The sequence below is a fragment of the Accipiter gentilis genome, chromosome 4, assembly GCF_929443795.1.
Source record: "Accipiter gentilis chromosome 4, bAccGen1.1, whole genome shotgun sequence".
NCBI classification, from domain to species: Eukaryota; Metazoa; Chordata; class Aves; order Accipitriformes; family Accipitridae; genus Astur; species Astur gentilis.
The window spans coordinates 30,058,135-30,079,950 of record NC_064883.1 but is presented as its reverse complement, the minus strand read 5'-3'; the positions used below and the strand labels follow the sequence as shown (position 1 = coordinate 30,079,950).

Here is a 21,816-nt window from a genome sequence, read left to right as displayed (position 1 = left end):
CACAGCTTTCTAATACTCTCCAAGCTGCCACTTGTTTTTAGCTCAGGGAGTTGAAAAGTGAATGAGATATTTATGGCTTTACTGACCTTCAATGAAAACTTCTAACTTTCACGGAATCCTTTCACAGCTAGTTCCACTTGTCTGTTACCTTATTTGAAGAACCAACTCACTTTATTTATTTTTAACCTGAATCCTATTATATCTCATTATTAAAAGAGATTATATCTGTATTAAAAGAGACATTGGACAGTCAATCCCTATCTATTGTGCTCAGTGCCATCCCTAACGTTGTAGATGTCTATCATATCCCTTCAGGCATCCCTCTTCTAGACTGAAAAAACCTTGAATTATCTTTCCTTCTCTTCTCTGAAAGCTTTCTATAGTAACCTTCCTGAAACAGAGGCTGCAGATCTGCATGAAGTTTTTAAGGTGTATGTGAATCATGGATTTATACTGCGGTATAGTGACATTCTCTGTTCACTATTTTTTCCAAATAAGTCCTAATATTCCATTTGTTTTTTGATTGCCATCTACCCTAACCTCAAGATATAATTTCTGATTTTTAATGGTCAGCTGAAAAACTATCATTTCATCTATGGAGTTAGGATTGTTTTCTCTGATGTGCATCACTTCTCATTTTCTCATTTGCTGTTTTATTGCCCTCTTAGTCTTAGTAAGTTCTTAACAGTTTGTCACAACTGGCCCTCAGTCATAATATCGTCAACAAACTTTGTCACATAACTAGTTCTTCCATTTTTCAGGGTGTTTACGAGTATGTTGAATTGCATCATTTCAACACAGATCCATGGAACTCCACTAAATCACATCCCTTTATTGAACTATTTGCTCCTATCCTCAGTTTCCTATCCTTTAGTCATTCTTTTCAATCCATGCAATGACCTTTCCTCTCATAATATAGTGGCTTAGTTTCTTTAAAAGCAATCAGGGAGGGACTTTGTCAAAATCCTTATGGAGTACAGTTAGACATATCAACTAGATCACCATTGCTGCAAGCTTGGTAAGTTTTGTAAGGTAGGACTTCTCTTAACAGATCCATGGTGACTCTAAGTATATGATATTGGTGCAAGAATATCATATTTAGACAGATGCCTGCTAATTCTGTTCCTTATTACAGTCTACCAATTTGTCCAGCACAGATATTTGGCTAAAAGACCTTGGATAACCCTTGAGCTCTTCTCAAGTTGATGTCACATTTGTTGTTTCCCAGGACATTGGTAACAGGGCAGTTTAAAGCAAGAGGATACATGCCACTTCTTCTGAATCAACTATTTTACCCTGTTTCCTTTATAACTCAGTTGAATACTATCTAATAATGGCAATTTGTTACTGTTCACCATGTGAGGGGTCTTTTTAGAAAAATTTTCTACAGTGGCTTCAGTTTCAGAAAAATCCTCTGAAATGTCCACAATGGAAGATTGCCATTGGAATCTCATGGGTTTCTTCCAGAGTGAATACCAATGCAAAATATGCAGATAGCTTCTCTGAAATGTCTGTATCTTAACTGTATGTTCTTCTGCAAACACTCATACAAAACTCACAATACTTGACTGCCTCATTTACTAGTCCATTCACATCAAGCCATATTAGTCATTTGTCACCTGTGCTGTTCACTCTTACTTCAATCTTTATGCCATTTGCAGACTATCAATAATTCAATTTCTTACTATGTCTGTGTTGTTTAACACCATAACATCAAAATAATCTAACATGTTTTTTCTTTAGTAGTAGTTTTACTAGTACTAGTAGAAGAGATTAAGTTTTATATTAAATGCACTTTACACATTTGTTAATTATTTGCTTTATTTTAGGGAGGTAACCCAACAGCTACTGTAATCGCATTGTGTTCAATGAGGGATTTCAATCTGGCTCAAGAAACTTGTCAGCTGGCCATCAGAGACATTGGATGTCTTGAAGTGTTAATTAATTTACTTGATACAGAAGAAATTAAATGTCAAGTAAGTAGCTTTGTTGAATAGAGCAATGAATACACCTTTTCTATTAGATTTTTTTTTTCAGTTTGCAAAGTTATATAGTATAAAAAAAATTTGATTTCTTTCTCATTTCTGTATTTTCTCAATTTCAAGGTTTTTTTAGAAAATAAATTTCTTTGACTTTCAGTTTCCTTCTTTTCTTCTGATTTTAAATAATTTGTCTGTTTATGTATACTTAAATAATGTTTAACTTATGTTATCTTCCATTATTTAGATTGGTTCATTAAAAATCTTGAAGGAAATTAGAAAATAAATTTCTTTGACTTTCAGTTTCCTTCTTTTCTTCTGATTTTAAATAATTTGTCTGTTTATGTATACTTAAATAATGTTTAACTTATGTTATCTTCCATTATTTAGATTGGTTCATTAAAAATCTTGAAGGAAATTAGTCAAAATACACTGATCAGACATGCAATTGCAGATCTTGGGGGCTTACAGATCATGGTGAAAATACTGGATTCTCCAGATAAAGATCTAAAATGTTTGGCAGCTGAAACAATTGCTAATGTTGCTAGATTTAAACAAGCACGAAGGACAGTAAGGCAGCATGGAGGTATCAAGAGATTGGTAAGCAGACATTAAAACTTTTACCCTTGTTATATGCATATTTTTTGTACAAATAATACATTATGTGTTGTATAAATGATTCTTGTAGAGATTACCATCATTAAAAAGCAGTATAATATCAAACTTCCCTATAGATAATTGAAAAAATTGGTCTTTTAGGTGGGGCTATTGGAATGTGTTTCAGTGGGATCAACCAGTCTAACACCATACCAATCAAAAGATACTGAAATAGCACGCTGTGGGGCTTTGGCACTCTGGAGCTGCAGCAAAAGCACCAAAAATAAAGAAGCAATCCGTAAAGCTGGTGGCATTCCATTATTAGCTAGATGGCTCTGTTCTTCACATGCAAACATCTTAACCCCAGTAGTGGGGACACTACAAGAATGTGCCTCAGAGGTAAGTAAACACATACAGCTAAGTTATTTCTAATCATTAAAACAATATGCTACTAAAAGGAAGCATTATGTTTGACTGTCACTTAAACCAATGCAGTTACCCCATCAGGAAGTAGATGCTTTGTGTGGTCAAAGTGGTTTTGAGAATGTCACAGCTTGTAATGAAGTGAAGACCACATATTTTTTATTTAAAATGCTGGGAGTAGTCTTTGAAAGAAGATATATAGAAATGAAATCCTTATCCTTAAATTTCAAATTTTTCTAATTTTTTTCATCCTGCTTGACAAATTTGGCAACTTAAGATGCTATATTCTGGTTAATCAGGACATTTAAATTCTACAAAGCTAACCTGCAGGTGAGGTCAAGAAGATCCAATGCAGTGCCGGGCAGTGTGGTTTACAATGTCCTTGTGAATTGGGTAAGACAGTGTCTGATTGATTGCAAACAGAAGAAAGGAATATATGTGATTTTTCTACAGATTTCCTTGGCAGGTTTCACAATTTTGAGTGTATTTACTTGTTTACAGTTTTTAAATTTGAATACAAGTATTTTTTAGCATTGCCATATAAGATGAGTGGTTATTTCTCCATTTGTGGAATCATATTTGAAATTAAGGTGCATGGCACTTAAGGTCAAAAATATACATAAGTTCTCTGGCTTGGTGAATTTGAGACATGGAAGACATGATTTTTCAAAAGATTTTACATTATAAGACACTTTGTATTTTCAAAATTAGCTTCTTGAACTACACAAGTTTATGCATGCTCTACGAGACAGCAACCTGGCAGATTTTAGCTTCAGTAAGTCTATATTGAGAAGGTGAAGTTTTTGAGGGTTTCCTATCTGGCCAAATTTGGAAGTAACACTAAATGCATCTCTTACACAGATGTTTCCCCTCTCTCAAATAATGGTCCCCTGTTACAATGCCTGTGGGTTAAAATTTGGAAGAAAAAGTCACTAAAAAATTTTAATTCTAAGAACGTTTTTCTAACCTTGTTCTAGGAATAGATCTGTTGTTTTGGCTGCTGGCTCTCGATGAAGTGAATGGGTACTTCTTGATCCCATTCTGAAGCATCTTTTTTTTCCTTGGCTCTGAGCAGGGAGTCTGGACACCTTTCAGAATATTCTGAGTTCTGTTTAAGCCAGGTGGCTACAAAAGAGGCATTGCAGCACCTGGTTTTACAGGTGATTTCAAGAGCACTGCAGAGAATTTATGTGTTTGATTAACTTTGAGAACATCAATAGTATTTTTTTAAGGCAGTGCAGATGACTTGTGCTTAAAATAAAGTACAAGGCTTCTCAATATCAATGCCTAGAATTGTAGCACTGTATTATTATTGTGACTAGTGTTATTAACTGTTAATATACAGGATTTAAATGATACAGTTTATCTTTTTAGCCAAGTTACAGACTTGCAATAAGGACAGAAGGAATGATTGAGAACCTTGTGAAAAATCTGAGTAGTGAGCATGAGGAGCTTCAGATGCATTGTGCAAGTGCCATATTTAAGGTAATTGTATTATTATGATCAGTAGAACGGAGCCAGGATTAGCCCTTTGTTTTCACGTAGTTGTCAGTTTTAATATTTCTTAGTTTTACTGTTTCTCTAATGTGTAAGAAATTACTTTATAAAAATGGTCTTTGGATGGTCTTTGGATAATTCTTAGGAGAATATTTTGGCTGCATATTTAATATTGTAATTAAGTTCCTACTTGCTTTTCTTGTGTGCAAGCCCTAAATTGCACAGGCAACCAATGGAGAGAGGCAGGGCATACCATGCAAAGAGCTGCTTTTGTTTTTTATGTTTGTTTGCCCACAAGGTGGACAATGTGATAGTATAAACACTGCTGCATACACAGTAGCAGTTTACTGTCAAACTATCTTGGTGAGTTGATAGCATATTCAGATACTTTAATAAAATATTTATGTTTTCTTCTGTATTAGCTTTACTAGTTACAAAATAATACACCTGGCTTTTGAAGACATCATTTTACACGTTTAACATAATACATATATTTAATATTTTTGTATAGTGTGCGGAAGATAAAGAAACACGTGACCTGGTTAGACAGCATGGAGGTCTACAACCACTGTCTGTTCTGCTTGGTAAATCTGAAAACAAACAACTTCTAGCAGCTGTGACAGGAGCAATCTGGAAATGTGCAATCAGTGGAGAAAATGTGTCAAAGTAACAATTCAATTTTGCAAACATTTATTACATTATCATGTTTTGATTTTATGGGCCTCTATTGTTTTCAAAATTGTTATGTCATGATTCTTCAAAACTGTACTTTATAATCAGTTGGGCTTTCAACTTAAGTTTTATAGTACTTAAAAAATTGCCACCTGACCTTATCAGGGTACAGTGGAGCCAGTGTTAAGTTCCTACAATCTTAAGAGTCAATGGGGACAATTGGTGCCTCTAAAGAATAGTTAAGATATAGGACACTGAGTCAGGAGGTGTACTAGCACATACTAAACGTTTGACACGTGGGTGTATCTGATGTCCCCGCTCCTCTCTGTAGCTTACCAATCGGAATCACTGCTGCATGGCAGAGAGAGTAGTTAGCACACTTAGCTTTAACATTTTACATCAGGAGAGACCTAGAGCAAATTATCTCATTTTAGGGTAGATATCCAATACATGTTAGGTCACCTACTTTGGAAGTAGACTGGAATCTAGGATACTTAGCCTAGGTGCCTCTCTCCTTGACTACAGAAGAGGCTCAGAAAAGTAGCTTAGTCTGGACACCCAGCTTCTATATGAGTGGAATTAACTGATGAGAGTCCTACCATAGGTACCTACAACCTCTCAGTACTGGGGTCATGAGTGATTATCTGAGAATGTGACAACAGGAGTTATCACCCTCCACCTTTCATGGAACAGCTTAATGATTGAGAATACTCGATTACCTCATCTAAAATTAATTTATCAGATTCATGCACCTTACCTCAAAAAAAAGCCTGCTCCACTGGAGTATCTGCTAGGTTTCCTGCTGAAGTTGTGCAGCTCTGTACAGAGGAATGTAAGATTCATAGGCTCTAAAGAGTATCAGTAAGAGCTAACCTCTTCTTGCAGTCCTAATTTTAGTGTACCTTGCTGGACAAGCAGATGCAATAGATAACTGCTGGATAAAAATCAGAAAGAATTCCAGTAATAAGGGTTTGCAGTCTGGCTTTTTACTGTCCTAAATGAATTCCCAAACTGTTAGTATACAGAGCCGTGGTCTTTACATACTCTACTGCTGCCCTACTGCTTTTTGCATTCTTGATTGCACAGTAAACTGGCTTTTCAGAAGGGTATGTCCTTCTTTTCTGTGGGCTTTGGGTATCTGCACAGAGGCATGCTGGTTCTGTATCAATCAGTGAGGAGATGGACTGAATGGCTCTCTCTATACTACTAAAATAAACAGGGCCAAACCTTTCAGAGTTCAGGCACTATGTTATGATTAGCCATACTGTTTAACTGCTAGCACAGTCCCTTACACAGTTTGGCCTGTGCCAGCAAGCACTCTCCCAGACAATGCCCAGACACTCCTTGGGAACAGCACAGGCAACAGATTGTTTCCATTAGGCAGAATGGGTGAGGCCACCCTGAATTGTGAGGATAAGAGATTTTAGGCCATATGGATGCTATGTTGTGCTTCTTGTCCTTAGGGCTAGAGAATGAGCCCTTGCCTGTTTTATTTATTAGTATAGCTGTAGCCAATAATTCTGTCCAAATGCAAACAGATTTTTGCTGGGCTACTCACATATCTTTGGCAAGTGCTTGATGCTCCACGAAGGTTACTAGCCAGGCGCAGCTCCAGGCTTGAGCTGAATTAATGTATTATGTAGTGCTGAGTCTGAAGCAGTAAGCCCTATCCAAACTCAAGATGGGGGGGCACTACAGAGCAGGGAGGGAGGATAATATGAAAACACATAAGTAGATCTGGAGGGATGAGCTTGAGTCTGGCATGAAGCTAGAACTAACAAACCCTGCTGGTTCCTGCAGGACCACTTAATTATCTTTGAACTACTCCACAGTATTTCCTATACCTGAAGTACATTGCTGAGATGTTGTGCTGACTCAGCAATGAGCTGATACAGGTGCCTGGGCCTGACTAGCTCAGATTCCAGTTTGCGTGCAAGCAGCCATACTGCTTCTGGACACAAGATGGCCCGAGCCAACAGCTCTGTCAGAGTGTAGCCTGCCATTGCAGAGCCAGCTCGTATCGTTCCATGTGTGAAGCAGTTGATATGCAATACAGATAAAGTAGCCAGAGAAAATCAGGGTTGTTTTTTAAAATGTTTGCTTACTTTATAACTCATTTTTCACGCTGTTGATGTTTTCTCTTGAAAAGAAATTATAGGAATACTTCCAAATTACAGTGAATGAAGAGAGGAAGATGCCTCTTTAAGCAAAGGCTTGAATGATGAAATAGGAGAGTTTCTCATTTCTCAGTCACTTTAATTGTTATACTGATAAACCAGATTGGAAAGATTAACTTTTACTGAAACAGTTCTAGTTCTGTCATCGAAATCTCAAAAAGTCTTATTTCTTTGTATGAAAGGAAAGCCACATGTACAACCGATTCCTGGAAAATACAGAGTATTTGTAACTCAAGTAGACATTTCCAGAAGCTAGGGGCCTTGCGGGAAGCACGAATGAGAACTCTACCCTCAGAGAAATTACCTCTTTAGGGGAGGAACTGTGTGTATTTACACAAAGGTATAAATCATTCGATAATATACAGGTTAGATCTAGCTTGATATACCATGTGGAATTGTCAAGGTGTATTATCAAAAATGTATGAAAGGAAGATACAGTATGTGTTAAGTGTTAAGAATCCTCTTAAGTTCTGAACAAAACAAACTTAGAAGATGACCCCAGTACTGAGGAATAAAGTCCTATTCTGAAAGATGAACTTCGGAGGTTTAGCATGCATCTGTTTGTAGGATAGGACCTCCAGCATTTTTAAAAACATATTTTTGATTTTCAGTACCAGAAGTGCTATGAAGAATGAGGGAAGTTTTAATATAGCAGTCAACTCAAATTTCTGTCAACTTACTTCTTAATTTCAAAATGGAATCTAACATAGTACAATAGAAGTATACTAGAACTATAGGTGTGACCTTAGGAAAATGCACGTATTAGGCCTGAACTAAGTATAGAACTAATCAGGGCAAACTCTCTAAAGGCTAAGATTTAGTGAAAAGTAAGGGTGATCCTTTGGTCCAGAGAGTTGGAGGAGAGTCTGATACACTACTACTTTAGCTATTGTATGGCAGGAAAAAGTACTGGAAGTTAGGATGCCACAGTACTTGCCAGTCTTCCAGTATGTTTTCATATATAGATATATGTTTCATATATTTATATATGCTGCATCCACATGTCAAGTTTTAAAAAACCCTCAAACTACCCTGGAGATTCCTAGATAGCTAAATTAGAGAAATGTATTTAAAAAGGTAGAATAAGAAATTATGCTTTATGTCACACTTTCAAGAACTGATCAGAATGGTTTACCTATATTGTGATTTCTTCAACAAGGTAATTTACACAGAGAAATTAAACATTGTAATTCAATTGGAATGATACTTTAATTATAAAATTAAACTTATAACAGTAACATACTGAAAATAACGACTTTGGTTTTATTGCTGTCTTTTAGATTTCGGGAATATAAAGCCATAGAAGCTTTGGTAGGACTGCTTAGTGATCAGCCTGAAGAAGTCCTTGTAAATATTGTCGGAGCACTGGGAGAATGTTGCCAAGAGCAAATAAATCGAACTATTATCCGTAAATGTGGTGGCATACCACCTCTAGTGAAGTTACTTACTGGCACTGATCAGGCACTACTTGTGAATGTCACCAAAGCAGTGGGAGCTTGTGCAACAGAACCTGAAAATATGATGTAAGCTTTTCATATTCATAGTATTTTAAATATTGAAAAAAAAATTTTAGTAATTCTGGCACAAATATAGTCAATTCTAATCTGACTTAAAATGATATTTTACTTTTTGTTTTCCATAGGGCTGTGTGGGTTAGTTACATCCAACTGTAAATGTACTATACATATATATATATATATGTATAAAAAATCATTAAGGAAATATATAGAATGTAAAGCCTTTGTGTTTTGGGGAAAATCAGATAAACTGTTAGAAAATGGATTTTTATTAAAATTCAGAGTTACAGAGCACCATTTTTAAGTGCTGTATGCTAGGTACCTGTTTTGCCTTCTCCTTTTACATCTGTTCTCAGATCCTAAATAATAGCCTAAATTAGAGAAAGTAATTATAAATGGAAATGTGCACATTTACTGTCATGAAAAATAATTTGAAAATTTTTAAAGTAGGGTATTATTTGTATTTTATCTGTTTTGTCCCTCTCCATCATTCCTTTTATTAACTCAGCTTTTTTTGGACCCTTTTCTCCCTTTTTACTCCTTTGCAAAACCAAAGGAGACAACTGTCTTTTCACTGAGAGAGTTGCTGCTCTCTTTGGTTTTGTGATGTAGATTTGTGCAGCTTACAAAGATCCTTGAGTTTTATGATTAAGTGTTCCAGTTAAATGTTGAGGTCGGCATTTACTGTGCTTACTGTTCTCTTACAGGGATATTTACCTCAACATTCTCAGCATATTTCCCTCCTTATACATAAGGAAGGTCAGAAAGAGAGTTTTATTAAGCTCCTCCTGTTCTGATTTGCATAATTCACTTGATATTCATATAGCAGTGCAGGGAATTCTTTTCCTGAATAGGGCTTTTGTTTTCATGCTTTGGCTGTCACCCAGTGGCAAAAGGCTAGATGGTACACAACTGTAAACATGGGTTGTATGAACAGTTAGCCATGTAGCATAAAAGTATAAATAAATGAAATCACTTTCATGACATATCACACTAAAAATCAGCCTTTAGAGTAATGTATTAACCTAACAGAATTAACACTGTAAATCAACTGAGAAATTTAAATGCCAACAAATATAAATTGATATTTATAAAACCTCAGACATACTCCAGTACTCAGGACTGTCACTTGTAGTATCCAGTATGGATAGCTTCATACTGGAACGTGGTCAGTACAAGCATGAAAAATAACACAAGTTGCTGCTAAAATTGTGATAGAACAAAGTCCATCTTGTTTTTAAGAAGGAGAGAGTACAGGTTGTTTGGGACAAAACGTGAAGAGTGGACAAAGGAATCAAATGTCAAATTTGGTTCATATGAAAATATTCTCTCTTGAAGGTTCACAACTTTTAAAATATTTTCAAAAATATTTTAAAACATTAACAAGTTCTCAAGATCTTAGATCAAGAGTAGAATATACTTTTTACTATGACAAAAAAAGTTACACAGAAATTATTATTATTATTATTATCATCATCATCATCATCAAGACTGTGACGTGTACCTGATGTACTATGCTAGTTAGTGTCGTGATTTAACCCCAGCCAGCAACTAAGCACCACGCAGCCGCTCACTCACTCCCCCGCCCAGTGGGATGGGGGAGAAAATCAGGAAAAGAAGTAAAACCCGTGGGTTGAGATAAGAACGGTTTAATAGAACAGAAAAGAAGAAACTAATAATGATAATGATAGCACTAATAAAATGACAACAGCAGTAATAAAAGGATTGGAATGTACAAATGATGCGCAGTGCAATTGCTCACCACTGGCCAATCAACACCCAGTTAATCCCCGAGCAGCGATTCCCTGCTCCCCCTTCCCAGTTCCTAAACTAGATGTGACGTCCCATGGTATGGAATACCCATTTGGCCAGTTTGGGTCAGCTGCCCTGGCTGCGTCCTCTGCCAACTTCTTGTGCCCCTCCAGCTTTCTCGCTGGTTGGGCATCAGAAGCTGAAAAATCCTTGACTTCACACTAAACACTACTTAGCAAGAACTGAAAACATCAGTGTTATCAACATTCTTCGCATACTGAACTCAAAACATAGCACCTACCAGCTACTAGGAAACCAGTTAACTCTATCCCAGCTGAAACCAGGACAGTTAGACTTGTAGTACTAGAAGAGATAATGCTGCTGTCTTTTCCCAAGGCATGATTCATCCTGGTGTGGATACGTTTGATACCAATCCAGCAAAATATTTAAAAACAATGCTTAGTTGAAACATTGACACCAGTGCAACTATTCACGTTTAAATGATTTGCTTGGTTGAGTGCCTAGCCTCTCACAGTGTTAAGAGCACTTAAGAGCACCCTCTCCACCCCAAAAAAGGGACATCCATTCCTCTCCCTTTTCCTCCTCTCAGACCAGTACAGCAAGAATTGAAATTGTAGCTCCTCATCCAAACTGCTGCCCTTCTTTTGGGGAAGAGTAAGTCACCAAAGACATGAAGGATACATTGTCTGTAGTATCACTTTGTTCCATTTACAGAATTTGGGACCAGAACAAAAAGTAGCCTTTTAGAAACTACTGTGGAGTTCATTCTCTTTCTGTAAACATTTTCTGAAGTTCTTAACCAAAAGGACAAATCGTAACAAAGATGTGGAGATACGCTAAGGTTGTCTTGTGGAAAGAAGCAAAGCAAAGCCACTTGTAGCCTTTAAGTATATATAGGTGATGAGAACTTCCTATTGCAGGTTGATACTTAGCTGGTTTTGGTCTTCCTGGTTCATCTGGCTGGATCCCTATTACATGCCCTATTTCATAATCACTTATTCCTTAGAATGGCTTCACAGGTTCTAGGAGATCAGTTGTTCTCTACCATTAGCTTTTCTCCTGACAAATTTGGCTGGCAGGCAAATTTGAATCTTGTTTTCTTTGTCATCTGGTAAGAGTTACGTTTAAAGAGTTACGGTTTTTAGTTGGGCACTATAGAAACTCTGAAAACTATGATTTTTCTGGATTCTGCTATCATTGACTTTCATATGTACTAGAAACCCAGAACAAAGCAGGAAAATTAAAAAGGGAGTATCAAGCCATCATAAAGATTGAGAATTTTCAGGTAACTGCATGTGTGTTTAACAAAGGGTGGCTTAGAGACTAAATACTCAGTTGAGCAGTCTTCTATTTTGAACATGGTTATACTTGCAGCAGTATGTATGTGGAAACCATACAGACCAAAAGAGGAGCTCATGTAGTTTCTGTGAATGATTCAAAGGTATGTAATGATGAGGATGCTCATATAAGGAATAAAATATTATTATGGATTATAAAAAACTGATAGTGTTCTATGAAGCAGTGTGGTTAACTTCTGAGGGAAATATTGTACATTTATCACATGTTCCATGGAGGAAGCCTGCACTGACAAAGAGAGACTAGTAGATCGGCATAGGTAAATCTACAGCTTCTAGATGTCTTTTATATATTTTATCTCCACCATGTTTCTTAGTTGACACTGTAACTTTTACAGCTACTGAGTGGAAGATACAATAGTGTTACTTTTCTGCACCAAGCCTTTACTTTAAGGCAACTTCAAGCAATCAAGTGATTCTTATTGACTCTATTAAGCTATGTAAAACAAAGAACAGCAGCCAGCTTCTCTCACAGCAAAAAATGTTGGCTTATCTTAAAAAAAAAGCATAACTATTTGACTGAACTTCCTTACTATTATGTGGACAGCATGAAGCTGTTCTCCATACTCAGTCTGCTGCACAGCCAGTGACAGAGATGCTGCTGTACATCTTTCTTGTATATTTGTGTTTCTGAGGAACTTTTTACAAGTTATTCTTTTCTCTCTTATTAAAAACAGAGGACTAGTGCTTATTCTTTAACTGCCACTGGATTTTCATTTGCCCTTTTCATTTGAAAACCCATAGACTTCATCTCTAGCATTCAAAACTGAGGGTGTAGAATCTTATAAACTAAAATGTACAATTATTATAGCCAAACAGATGCAGTTTGAGTCATTGGTATATAATACTATTTATCAAAGCAGTCCACAGCAACTAGTGAAAGTTTTAAGAAACATGCCACATTGTGGTTTCAAGAAAGACGAGATTACATTCTGCCAGAATTAAACCCTGTAATCTTACCAGTGAGCACAATACAGAGTCAGTATAACTTTGTTTATTTACATTTGTATTTGTGGTCTAAATTGGCAGGCAATTAAACTAGAGTCCTCAAAAGTTCTGGCAAATAACACTGTAACAGAGAAAGATGATAGATATAACAAACAGATGTCTAGGCTATGTGTGTATGTGTGTTTAAGCAATTCATGTTGAAGTTTCTACTGGAAACGTTCAATATTAAGTTTGAATTTGAAAGAGAAGTACTATTTCAGATTAACAGCTTTGCTAGTTTCAGATAATGTATTAAAAAAAGCAAAGTAAATTTCTAGAATTGTGACCCACACCTTGCACAGACATATCATGATATTCAGTGATGTCCTGATATCAAGGTTCTTAAATGAAATAATGTGAAAAGTCTTTATTAAACAACTGTTGACTGTACACAGACAACAGAAGTCATTAAAAAAAATTATCTTGTTAAATTATCTGCACTGGTCAAATAGCAAATAACAATTCACTGTAACCTAGACATTCCAGCAATCTCCGGGTGGGTTTAACTGCATTAAAATTATTTGCCCATAAGACATATTCTATATACACTATACATCAGCTGTTCTGAGTGGAAACCAGGAAGACGATTTGCTCATACACCTTGCAGTTGTCTTTTTCTAGAGTGATGTCAGCTGCATACCCCTTCACCTCTGCTTTAATCATATCTGGCCAGCACAGGAGTGCATGATAGGAGCGCCTCGTCACTCCAGCTATTTCTAACAGCCAATACAACTACTCTTGGTTATTTTGAGGAGTGGAATAATCTGCACCTTGTTCTAAATTGTATCAGTGATCAAATAAGAACAGTCCACAACAATGCACAGAGCTTTGAATCAGAAGAGGTGGCCACTGGCCATGTTGCTACAGGTCTATTGTGTGATGCCTCTGCCGTGTTAAGGTATAGAGCCACAATAGTTCAGAATCTGGGATCTTGCTTCTGAACTCTGCATATTTATATATTGTTATGTACTTATAGAGAAGCAGCAGACAGCAATTATCTATAATAAAGTTTAGATTTCTACTTTGGGTGACTTTCACGCCTGTTAAGATTTTGACTGTTAATAGTGTTCTGTACATTAGATACATTACATACATGCAGATCAGCTATTCTATAAAGCAGTTAAATATTAGAACTTCAAAATAGTAAATATTAAGATTTTTTATATCAACTAAATATCGTATTATTTCAGCTTTTATGAGATTCCTTTCAGCTTTCAAAGAAAATGTTCTTAGTAAAAGACCTGTCCTTTAACAGTCCTGTGAGTTGTTGCTTAATTCAGATTTAACTGTAGTTTAATTTTATCATCATAATGTCAACAAATTATTATAAAATATATCATTTAAGTGACCATAACCACAGAGTGACTAATGTACTAGCTATGGATGAATACAGAATTGAATGCCAACCAAAGTAAATTTTAAGGTATGTTTGCTTGTATTTATTGAAGGTAAGTAGCTTTATTACAGCATTCTGCTAATAATGTTATAATAAATTTGGGGAAGAAAGTTAGATACAAAAGCAAATCAGAATATTGTTTAGCATTAAGCCATCAGAGCTGAAATTTTCAAGATTACAGGTTATTTTCTCATCTCTCTCTGTTTATTTGTAAAGAAACCTAAATGTGTATTTTTGTCCACTTTAAAAAGGAATTTTCACAAAGAAAGGAAACTAATGTCTAAGCACTTTTATAGAGGAAACATTTTTCAGGGCCATTTATTTTAGTGTTCCCTTTGCTTTTATAGCAGATATGCTCATTTAACACCCAGTTTCTTCATCTGCTACATTGTGCAGAGAAACCATAGAAAGATAAAAAATTGAACTATTTAGCAATGCTTTCTTAATTGGCAAATATATGTTCTCAGCAAGATGAAAATAAAAGGGTTTGTGCTTGTATGGTGATTACACAACAATAATTCTTCCAGTATGAGAATTTAAGAGCATCGCTCTTCTATGTAGAGTTCTTTTCATTTGAGTTCATCTAGTGTAACTGAGAGAAAGCAGTAATCAGTGACGAACAATGCCATTTTGAGATTTGTTTGTTTAGTCCATACTTCGATTTTATAGATGTTGAATGGATGGCAGACTACACTTTCAGATATTCTGAGCTGTTCTGTTGGGTCTAAGACAACTGGTCTTTCTGGTCTTCAAGCAAAAGGCAAAACTCTTCTTTAGCAAATGAACCATAGAGTGAGGCTAGTTTACCTTGAAAAGCTGAAGAGAAGACAAGAAAACTGAAAAGAAAATGAAAGTAAACTTTAAATTGAAAAGGAAGTTTTCAAAAAAATAGAAAGGAAAGATAAATCAGCCTAGAGGTTGTTTTTTTAAGTGTGATGGAAAAAATCTGAGCTCAATGTTTGGCTTCTATCTCTCGATTTTTATATACTGGTTGGAGCAGGGTCATTTATATTTAGCCCCTCTTGGGAGGAAGTACCTCATGTTGGTAAACGGTCAGTACTCTGCTTGACTAGAAGAAAGATTCATGGGTTCTTTTTTAATTAATTCCAATATAGGAAAAAATTCCTTGTGCTTTCTGAAATGACAGGAAAGTAATATTAAAATTAAAAGTGTTTGGGCTTTGGAGGGATTTAAAAGCTTGTTTTGAAGCTTTTACTTAAGTCATTCTTACTATGTGAACACATATATGTAATTGTGTAGTCCATGATCATGCTGTTTTATTTTGTTGTGTTAAGACTTTTGAATTTGTCCTTTGAATAGTGATTTTCTTGCAGTTGATTTGGAGCTGAGTATGTAAAACAAGCTGTATTAAAATTAGCAGAACATAAAAAACTTACAGTGTCTGAGCTTAACCATAGCTTTGTGCAAAAACTATTATTTTGAAAAACAGTTGTTTAACCAGTTTGCATAAAAGCATTATGAATAAAATCCTTGGTTATTTTATACAGAGTGCCTGTCCTTAATTTTTTTTCTGCTTGAAATGATGATAGGATTACATACAAAGCTGATTTTATAATTAGTTGAAAAATTTCCGGTCAAACCTGTGTATAGTGAACACAAATGAGATGTTTTATCTGATGTTTTTAAGCACAATCTGTATTTAAATTTCTCTTGTATTTACAGTTAAGGATGTAGACTGATTTATACAATTGAATTACTTTTGAGGTTAGATAATGAAGGTGTACTTGCTTTTCTTTATCTTCAGCTCATCTGCTTTGGGTTTAACATATCTTTTTGAAAAAAGACATATTTGTAAAGGCTATTAAGTTTTGTTTGACCTTCCTTTCTGTTTAAGGTATTCACTGCGCCCTGATGTGAAATTATGATCCCCAAGCCTGATTGATATGTAAACATAACACAGATGGTGTAGAGACGATTCAGATGATAATTCATTTTTCAGCTAGTCATGAAGATACTTTGATTACAGTATGTTTAAGTAATTATAGCATAGTGTTCAGTGTTAGTCTTCTCGGTAAGGAACACATGGGAAACAAGTTACACGTTATTCGTACCCAACAAAGGATGCTCTGTGGTGTGACCATTTTAATTTCTAATGCTAGATTAGAAACATAGTATTTTAAAATATGTCACAGAGTAAGGTAAATACATTAAGCATAGACTGAATAAAAAGTTAAGTACATAGTTTGGGGCATAAATATTTGTTTTGGAAAGTATTTGTTACTATATGAAAGAAGCCACTATGCTTGAATTCAGATTTGACTTTGCATGCAGATCGTTAAAAAGTCACATGCTTGTTTTCACGTTTATATGAGTTCTGGTTATAGTGTAGTTTACTTTATCTTCTATAAGCATTTTGAATGACAGTGCTGAGAAAAAAGTAAATATTAATGAGATTTAGTTAGAAAACATATTCTGTCTTTACATGATTTGTTCATACCCATCTGCTATAGTAAGCAATGTTTACTGAATATGTTGATGGCAATTAGCTGACAATAAAACACAAGCAGTTACATAAAGCAAAACAGTATGTTAAAGAAAATTATACCAATATTTCTTAAAGCAGTGTTCCAAACAAACTGATATCATTTAAAATTTAACATTGCCTACTCCATAATTAATTATCTCTTTTTTTGGTCTGTTTCTGCAATAGGATAATTGACCGTCTAGATGGAGTTCGTTTGTTATGGTCATTGTTGAAAAATCCTAATCCAGATGTTCAAGCAAGTGCAGCTTGGGCTATTTGTCCTTGCATTGAAAATGCTAAGGTAAGAGAGGATTTAAAATAATAGTTTTGTTATATATATATACTCACATATAATTTTTATATTTGGATGATTTCCAGCAATACTATGCTGTTTGCTACTTACACTCTCTTTATTTCTCTCTGTTAACTGCTTAAAAAAATTGATGTATTCACTTTTCAAAAGTGAATAGTCCTCCATCTAGCACTCATTATAGCATTCTGTTTTGCCGTTACAGTGCTTACTCTATTTGGAAAATATATTTTAATAACTTATCAGGACCTAAGCTTACTGTTCCGAAATAAAGCATGCTGAAAATCTGACAGTGCTGAAAACAGAAAGCTTCTACTCACAAGCTATGAATAGCACAGGTAGTTGTAGTTGTTCTCCACTATGAGGTACTTCAGCCATGTTCTCAAGAGACCATCATTTGGTTTCAGAGCATATTTCAGACTCGGTGCCAAGGTAATCCTTAGATTTTCTGCCCAGACTGCCAACAAAAAGTGCCAGTTGTGAATAGTGGTTGTTGTGCAGGTCAGTTGTGCACAGAAGACCGAGCTATTCATTTATTTCATGTAAGTTTCCAAATAGAGATAAAATGGTGAGTATAAGCTGTAAGTCATCTTCAGTGAATTTTTACCACTGACCTGTGGTAAAATAAATGGGGAAGGTTTTGTTTCCCATTAGAAGTTTCCTAGAATACTAAGTAGACTTTTATCCTTAATCCTTGTAATCTTGTACAGTAATATCTTGCATTTCTATATACCTCCATATGTAATGCAGCTTTTGCATCTTCTCTCTACTATACCACAAAAATATATCCTTCTACATATCATTTGAGATCCTGACTATGTAAAGAATGGAAATTCCTTCAAAGTGCTAGATATCTTGAGCAGGCAGTGTTTCCCGATTTGAAATTGAGCACTGTATGGTTGCTATTAATTTATACAGATGGATGAATGTAGATACAGATATATGGATGAAAGTGTTGTGAGAACATTTGGTCTTGATTTTTATAACTTAAGCGTTTTCTATTTCTTCACAATGATTTCTACAATCGCAGCTTGCTTGCTGTTTTTCAGACATGCTGGTTATTCTGAATTATCTTTCTTTTTTTTTAAAATGTACACTCTAGTATAATGAAATTTTTTGTTACCTAATGGTGGGGTGTATACATGTCTCCTCTGTCAAGATATGGCTATACCTGTGTCTCTCGAACAATATTGCTATAACTGAATGTTAAAATATTACTTTATCTCAGTACTGAGGTAGTACTTATTATGTATAAGACTCTGCGACCTGTAGTGCCAGAGCAGAACTGTACATGGCTAGACCTTCCACTAAAAGCACTTTTTCAGAAACTAAGGGGATAGACGACAGCTACTGAAATTACAGACTACATGGATTTTTTTTCTTGTTTTTTTCCCCAGGATATTTGATGAGTGTAAGCTATGTACATCCTTAGTGTGGCTATCCTCCTTTCATCTCTCTTGGCTGCCTGCCCAAATGCTAATCTGTGACCCCACAAAGAGTTCTTTGTGTGAGACTGAAGCAGAGCGGCACACTGAAACAAACCTACCAATAATACCCTTTCCTCTGACACTGAATGGAAAGAAATATGTATGAAGCAGCAATTATAGCCACGCTGTGGAAGTGCAGTAACTATTTCTAACTAAACAAACTACTGATTTTTTTATTCAAAGTTAATAATATTCAACAATTTACATGATCTTTCAAGAAGCACAGTTTCGTTTATGCATGCTTGATTCAAAAGCAGTAGTAAGTATATGACTTTAAAAGGATTATGTGCATTCAGGCTTTTCCAAAGCTGTGCTTGGGACTGCAAACCATGTTTCAAATAGCTGTGAGCTTAGAATCTGGATTTGTTTTCTTTTTGTGTTCTTTTGTGGAAGCTGTAGTGGTTCTCTTTCATAGTGTGGAGGTTCATAGATGAAATAGAACTTGTTAATAGTATCAGAAACAAATCTTTCTAACAATGTAGCGCAGCATCCATTTTTTTCTGCACAGACATTTCCTGTGCATCCAACTTAAAGGCTATTTTCTATGATATGTATAAAATCTTAGAAGCTAATCTATCATACTGATAGGGCTGTTATTGTCATAGTATGTGAGTACATGATTATCTCTCATGCACTTACTCTCACCGTAATCTGTTTAAGATTCAAAAGTCTACCATTCGTGTTTTACCATTAGGGGAATAAGAGTCACAAAAGGCCAAGCCTTGTTTTCTTGAGATGTTTAGGTGCTACCCAGTTTTGAGCTTTTGGGTCTAACTAGTTTGCCTGCTATTAGACAGGAAGTTAATTGCAAAGGGAGCAGAATCCAAATTCTTGTAACCCTAGATGATATATGTTAACAGTTGCATTATGGTAGCTGGTTCAGAGTACTTCCCATAGAATCAAATTGTATCAGTATGATATAGCGAAGTGATATTGTCTGTTACAGCAATATGATATAGGTTGGTGATACTTGGTCCAGGACAGATCTAAGACTTTTTAAATAGAGGATATAAATTGTACACTGTAGTACATAAACTGTTACAGCTCTGACAGACATAATACTGGTTTGGTATCAGTCATCACTTTGGTATTCTGGCATTAGTTCTAAATACTTTTAGCCTTAAGAATTTCTTGTAGAGTGAAGATCTTACAGGTAGGCTGGCAGTGATATAATTTGGGTGGTAGAACTCTCCTGAGAAAATTTGCACAGAAGCTGTGAGTGCTACTTGCGAGTCTTAGACAAATATCTCATGATTTTGCATAAATTAGTTCATACATTTCTTTAAAATATAAGACTTAGAGACAAGAATGTCATTTATTCAAAGGAATTATCTTAATAGAAGCAGATTCTTATTAATTAGTTCCTTATTTCCAGAAGGAAAGTTACTACTGCAGTCACATTGTAATGGCAAAGTGTAATTGCACTGTCCAAGAAACACAAATGATTATGAAAAATGGCTAAGAGAAGTCTACTCAACTCTGTTGATGTTGGAACAGCAATATTTGGTTATGATGCTTCTTTGAAAAATGGTATTTATAATGTTCTCCCAACATACATTGGCCCAACAGAAAAATTTAGAGAAACTCTACAAAGATGTTATTTGGGCTATTATAAAATTCATCCAAAGGCCTTGTGCCATAAGAGGAACACTGCCAGCTTGAGTTTGTATGAAAATACCTATTTCCTCACAGAGTAACCTTTAAACAGAATGTCTTGAAATAAATAAAGAAAAGAAAAAGTTGTAGAGGTTATTTTTCATCCTCATATTTAGTAGAGTTTTAGGTGCAAACAAGAGAAGGAATGGTAATGTCAGTCATGATCTTTTGGTATGTCATTTGTCTGTGCTTGCATATCAGCTTTCAACTTTCAAAGTTTCAGTTTTAGCCTTTACAACTGTAAAGGCTTTCTTAAAGAACTTCAGGAAGCCAGCTACATATAAAGTCTGTCAAAGTAATTTAAGTAAACAGTCTGAGATTGTGGGGTTGAGAGAAGAGAGGGAGAAAGTTATTCTATTTTCTTATAATGTACTTGTAAAATGACATCTCACACTTTGATAAAGCATGATTTCCACCCCCACCAAGTTATTGCCTCTGTTTCAGCTCTGCAGTGGAATTTCATGGGTGTGATGAAGGATGATCAGTCATCTAAAGTTGTCTGTGTATTTCCTACATACAGGAAAAGAGAATCTCTATGCTGACACAAAAAAAAAACCAAATCAAAACTAAACCAGGTTTAAGAGGGAAGGGAAGGGTCATGAGATCAGTATGTGTGAAGGTCAAGTAGCCTTCTCTCTTGCAAAAGTATTATATACTGAGGAAGTGACTTCTACTGGAGCCAGCAGTCTGGAGTTAACCTGTGGGTGGAAAATATGCTGCTGATGACCCATGCTATTTAGGATTCTTACATAGATTTTGCTTGTTATGGAAATTTTAATGTAACCATATGTATAAAACCACAGAGAACATTTCTTTACTAAAAGTAACAAAGAAATGTAGTTGAACTTGGAAATTCTTCTGATATTTAGCAAATAGTAAAATTATTTGCCGTTTTAAATGAATTAAGATGGTTTGTTTACGTGTTTTACTAATTTTAAGCTGTAGTGTGTAAAGATCAGTCATGCCCCATAACGCACACTATTGTTCATTTGTTTTATATTTTAAAATTTTACTTAAGTGGTACCAATACATTTTTGTTTATGTACCATTCTTTTGTTAAGCCTATAATGTCAAAATTCCCTACTTGAGTATGTACAGCATTTTCCAGTTTCTTTGTTTTCCTTGCTATGCTTCTTGCAATTCTATACAGAAACCTTGGCAGTTCAGACTTAGTGCTCTTACTGCTCTCTTTCCATTTTCCTATTTGTTTTCTCTAGACACTATCATTTTTAACATTGGTCAGTCATATCTACTTCTCTAGATTTGATCTCATTTTTATGCAGCTTTTAATCCCTGATATCTGGATGTAGACTTTCCAAATTTTTAAGAGTTTGTTACGAAGTAAACTTCAAAAGAATACTATAAGAGAGACAAAAAGGAATTTTTGGCTTACCCCTCAGGCCTTCCAGAGCAGCAGGGTCCTTGGAGATTTAGCAAGCCCAGGAAGCCAGAACTGACTTGGTGAATCCATAGCTGGCTGCCATGCTTGACAGGATACATGCAGG

At 35.4% G+C, this 21,816-nt stretch overlaps 1 protein-coding gene across 3 annotated transcripts in view; it reads left to right on the top strand.

The window, feature by feature from the left end:
- ODAD2 (outer dynein arm docking complex subunit 2) overlaps positions 1–21,816 on the top strand; it is an 87,380-nt gene that overhangs the window by 29,364 nt on the left and 36,200 nt on the right. For all 3 annotated transcript variants that reach the window (XM_049798337.1, XM_049798336.1, XM_049798335.1), the window contains exons 10-16: positions 1,830–1,976; positions 2,370–2,579; positions 2,739–2,975; positions 4,374–4,484; positions 5,008–5,162; positions 8,626–8,868; positions 17,045–17,159. In XM_049798337.1, coding sequence (XP_049654294.1) covers positions 1,830–1,976; positions 2,370–2,579; positions 2,739–2,975; positions 4,374–4,484; positions 5,008–5,162; positions 8,626–8,868; positions 17,045–17,159 — 1,218 coding nt within the window. The remainder of the gene's footprint in view (positions 1–1,829; positions 1,977–2,369; positions 2,580–2,738; positions 2,976–4,373; positions 4,485–5,007; positions 5,163–8,625; positions 8,869–17,044; positions 17,160–21,816) is intronic.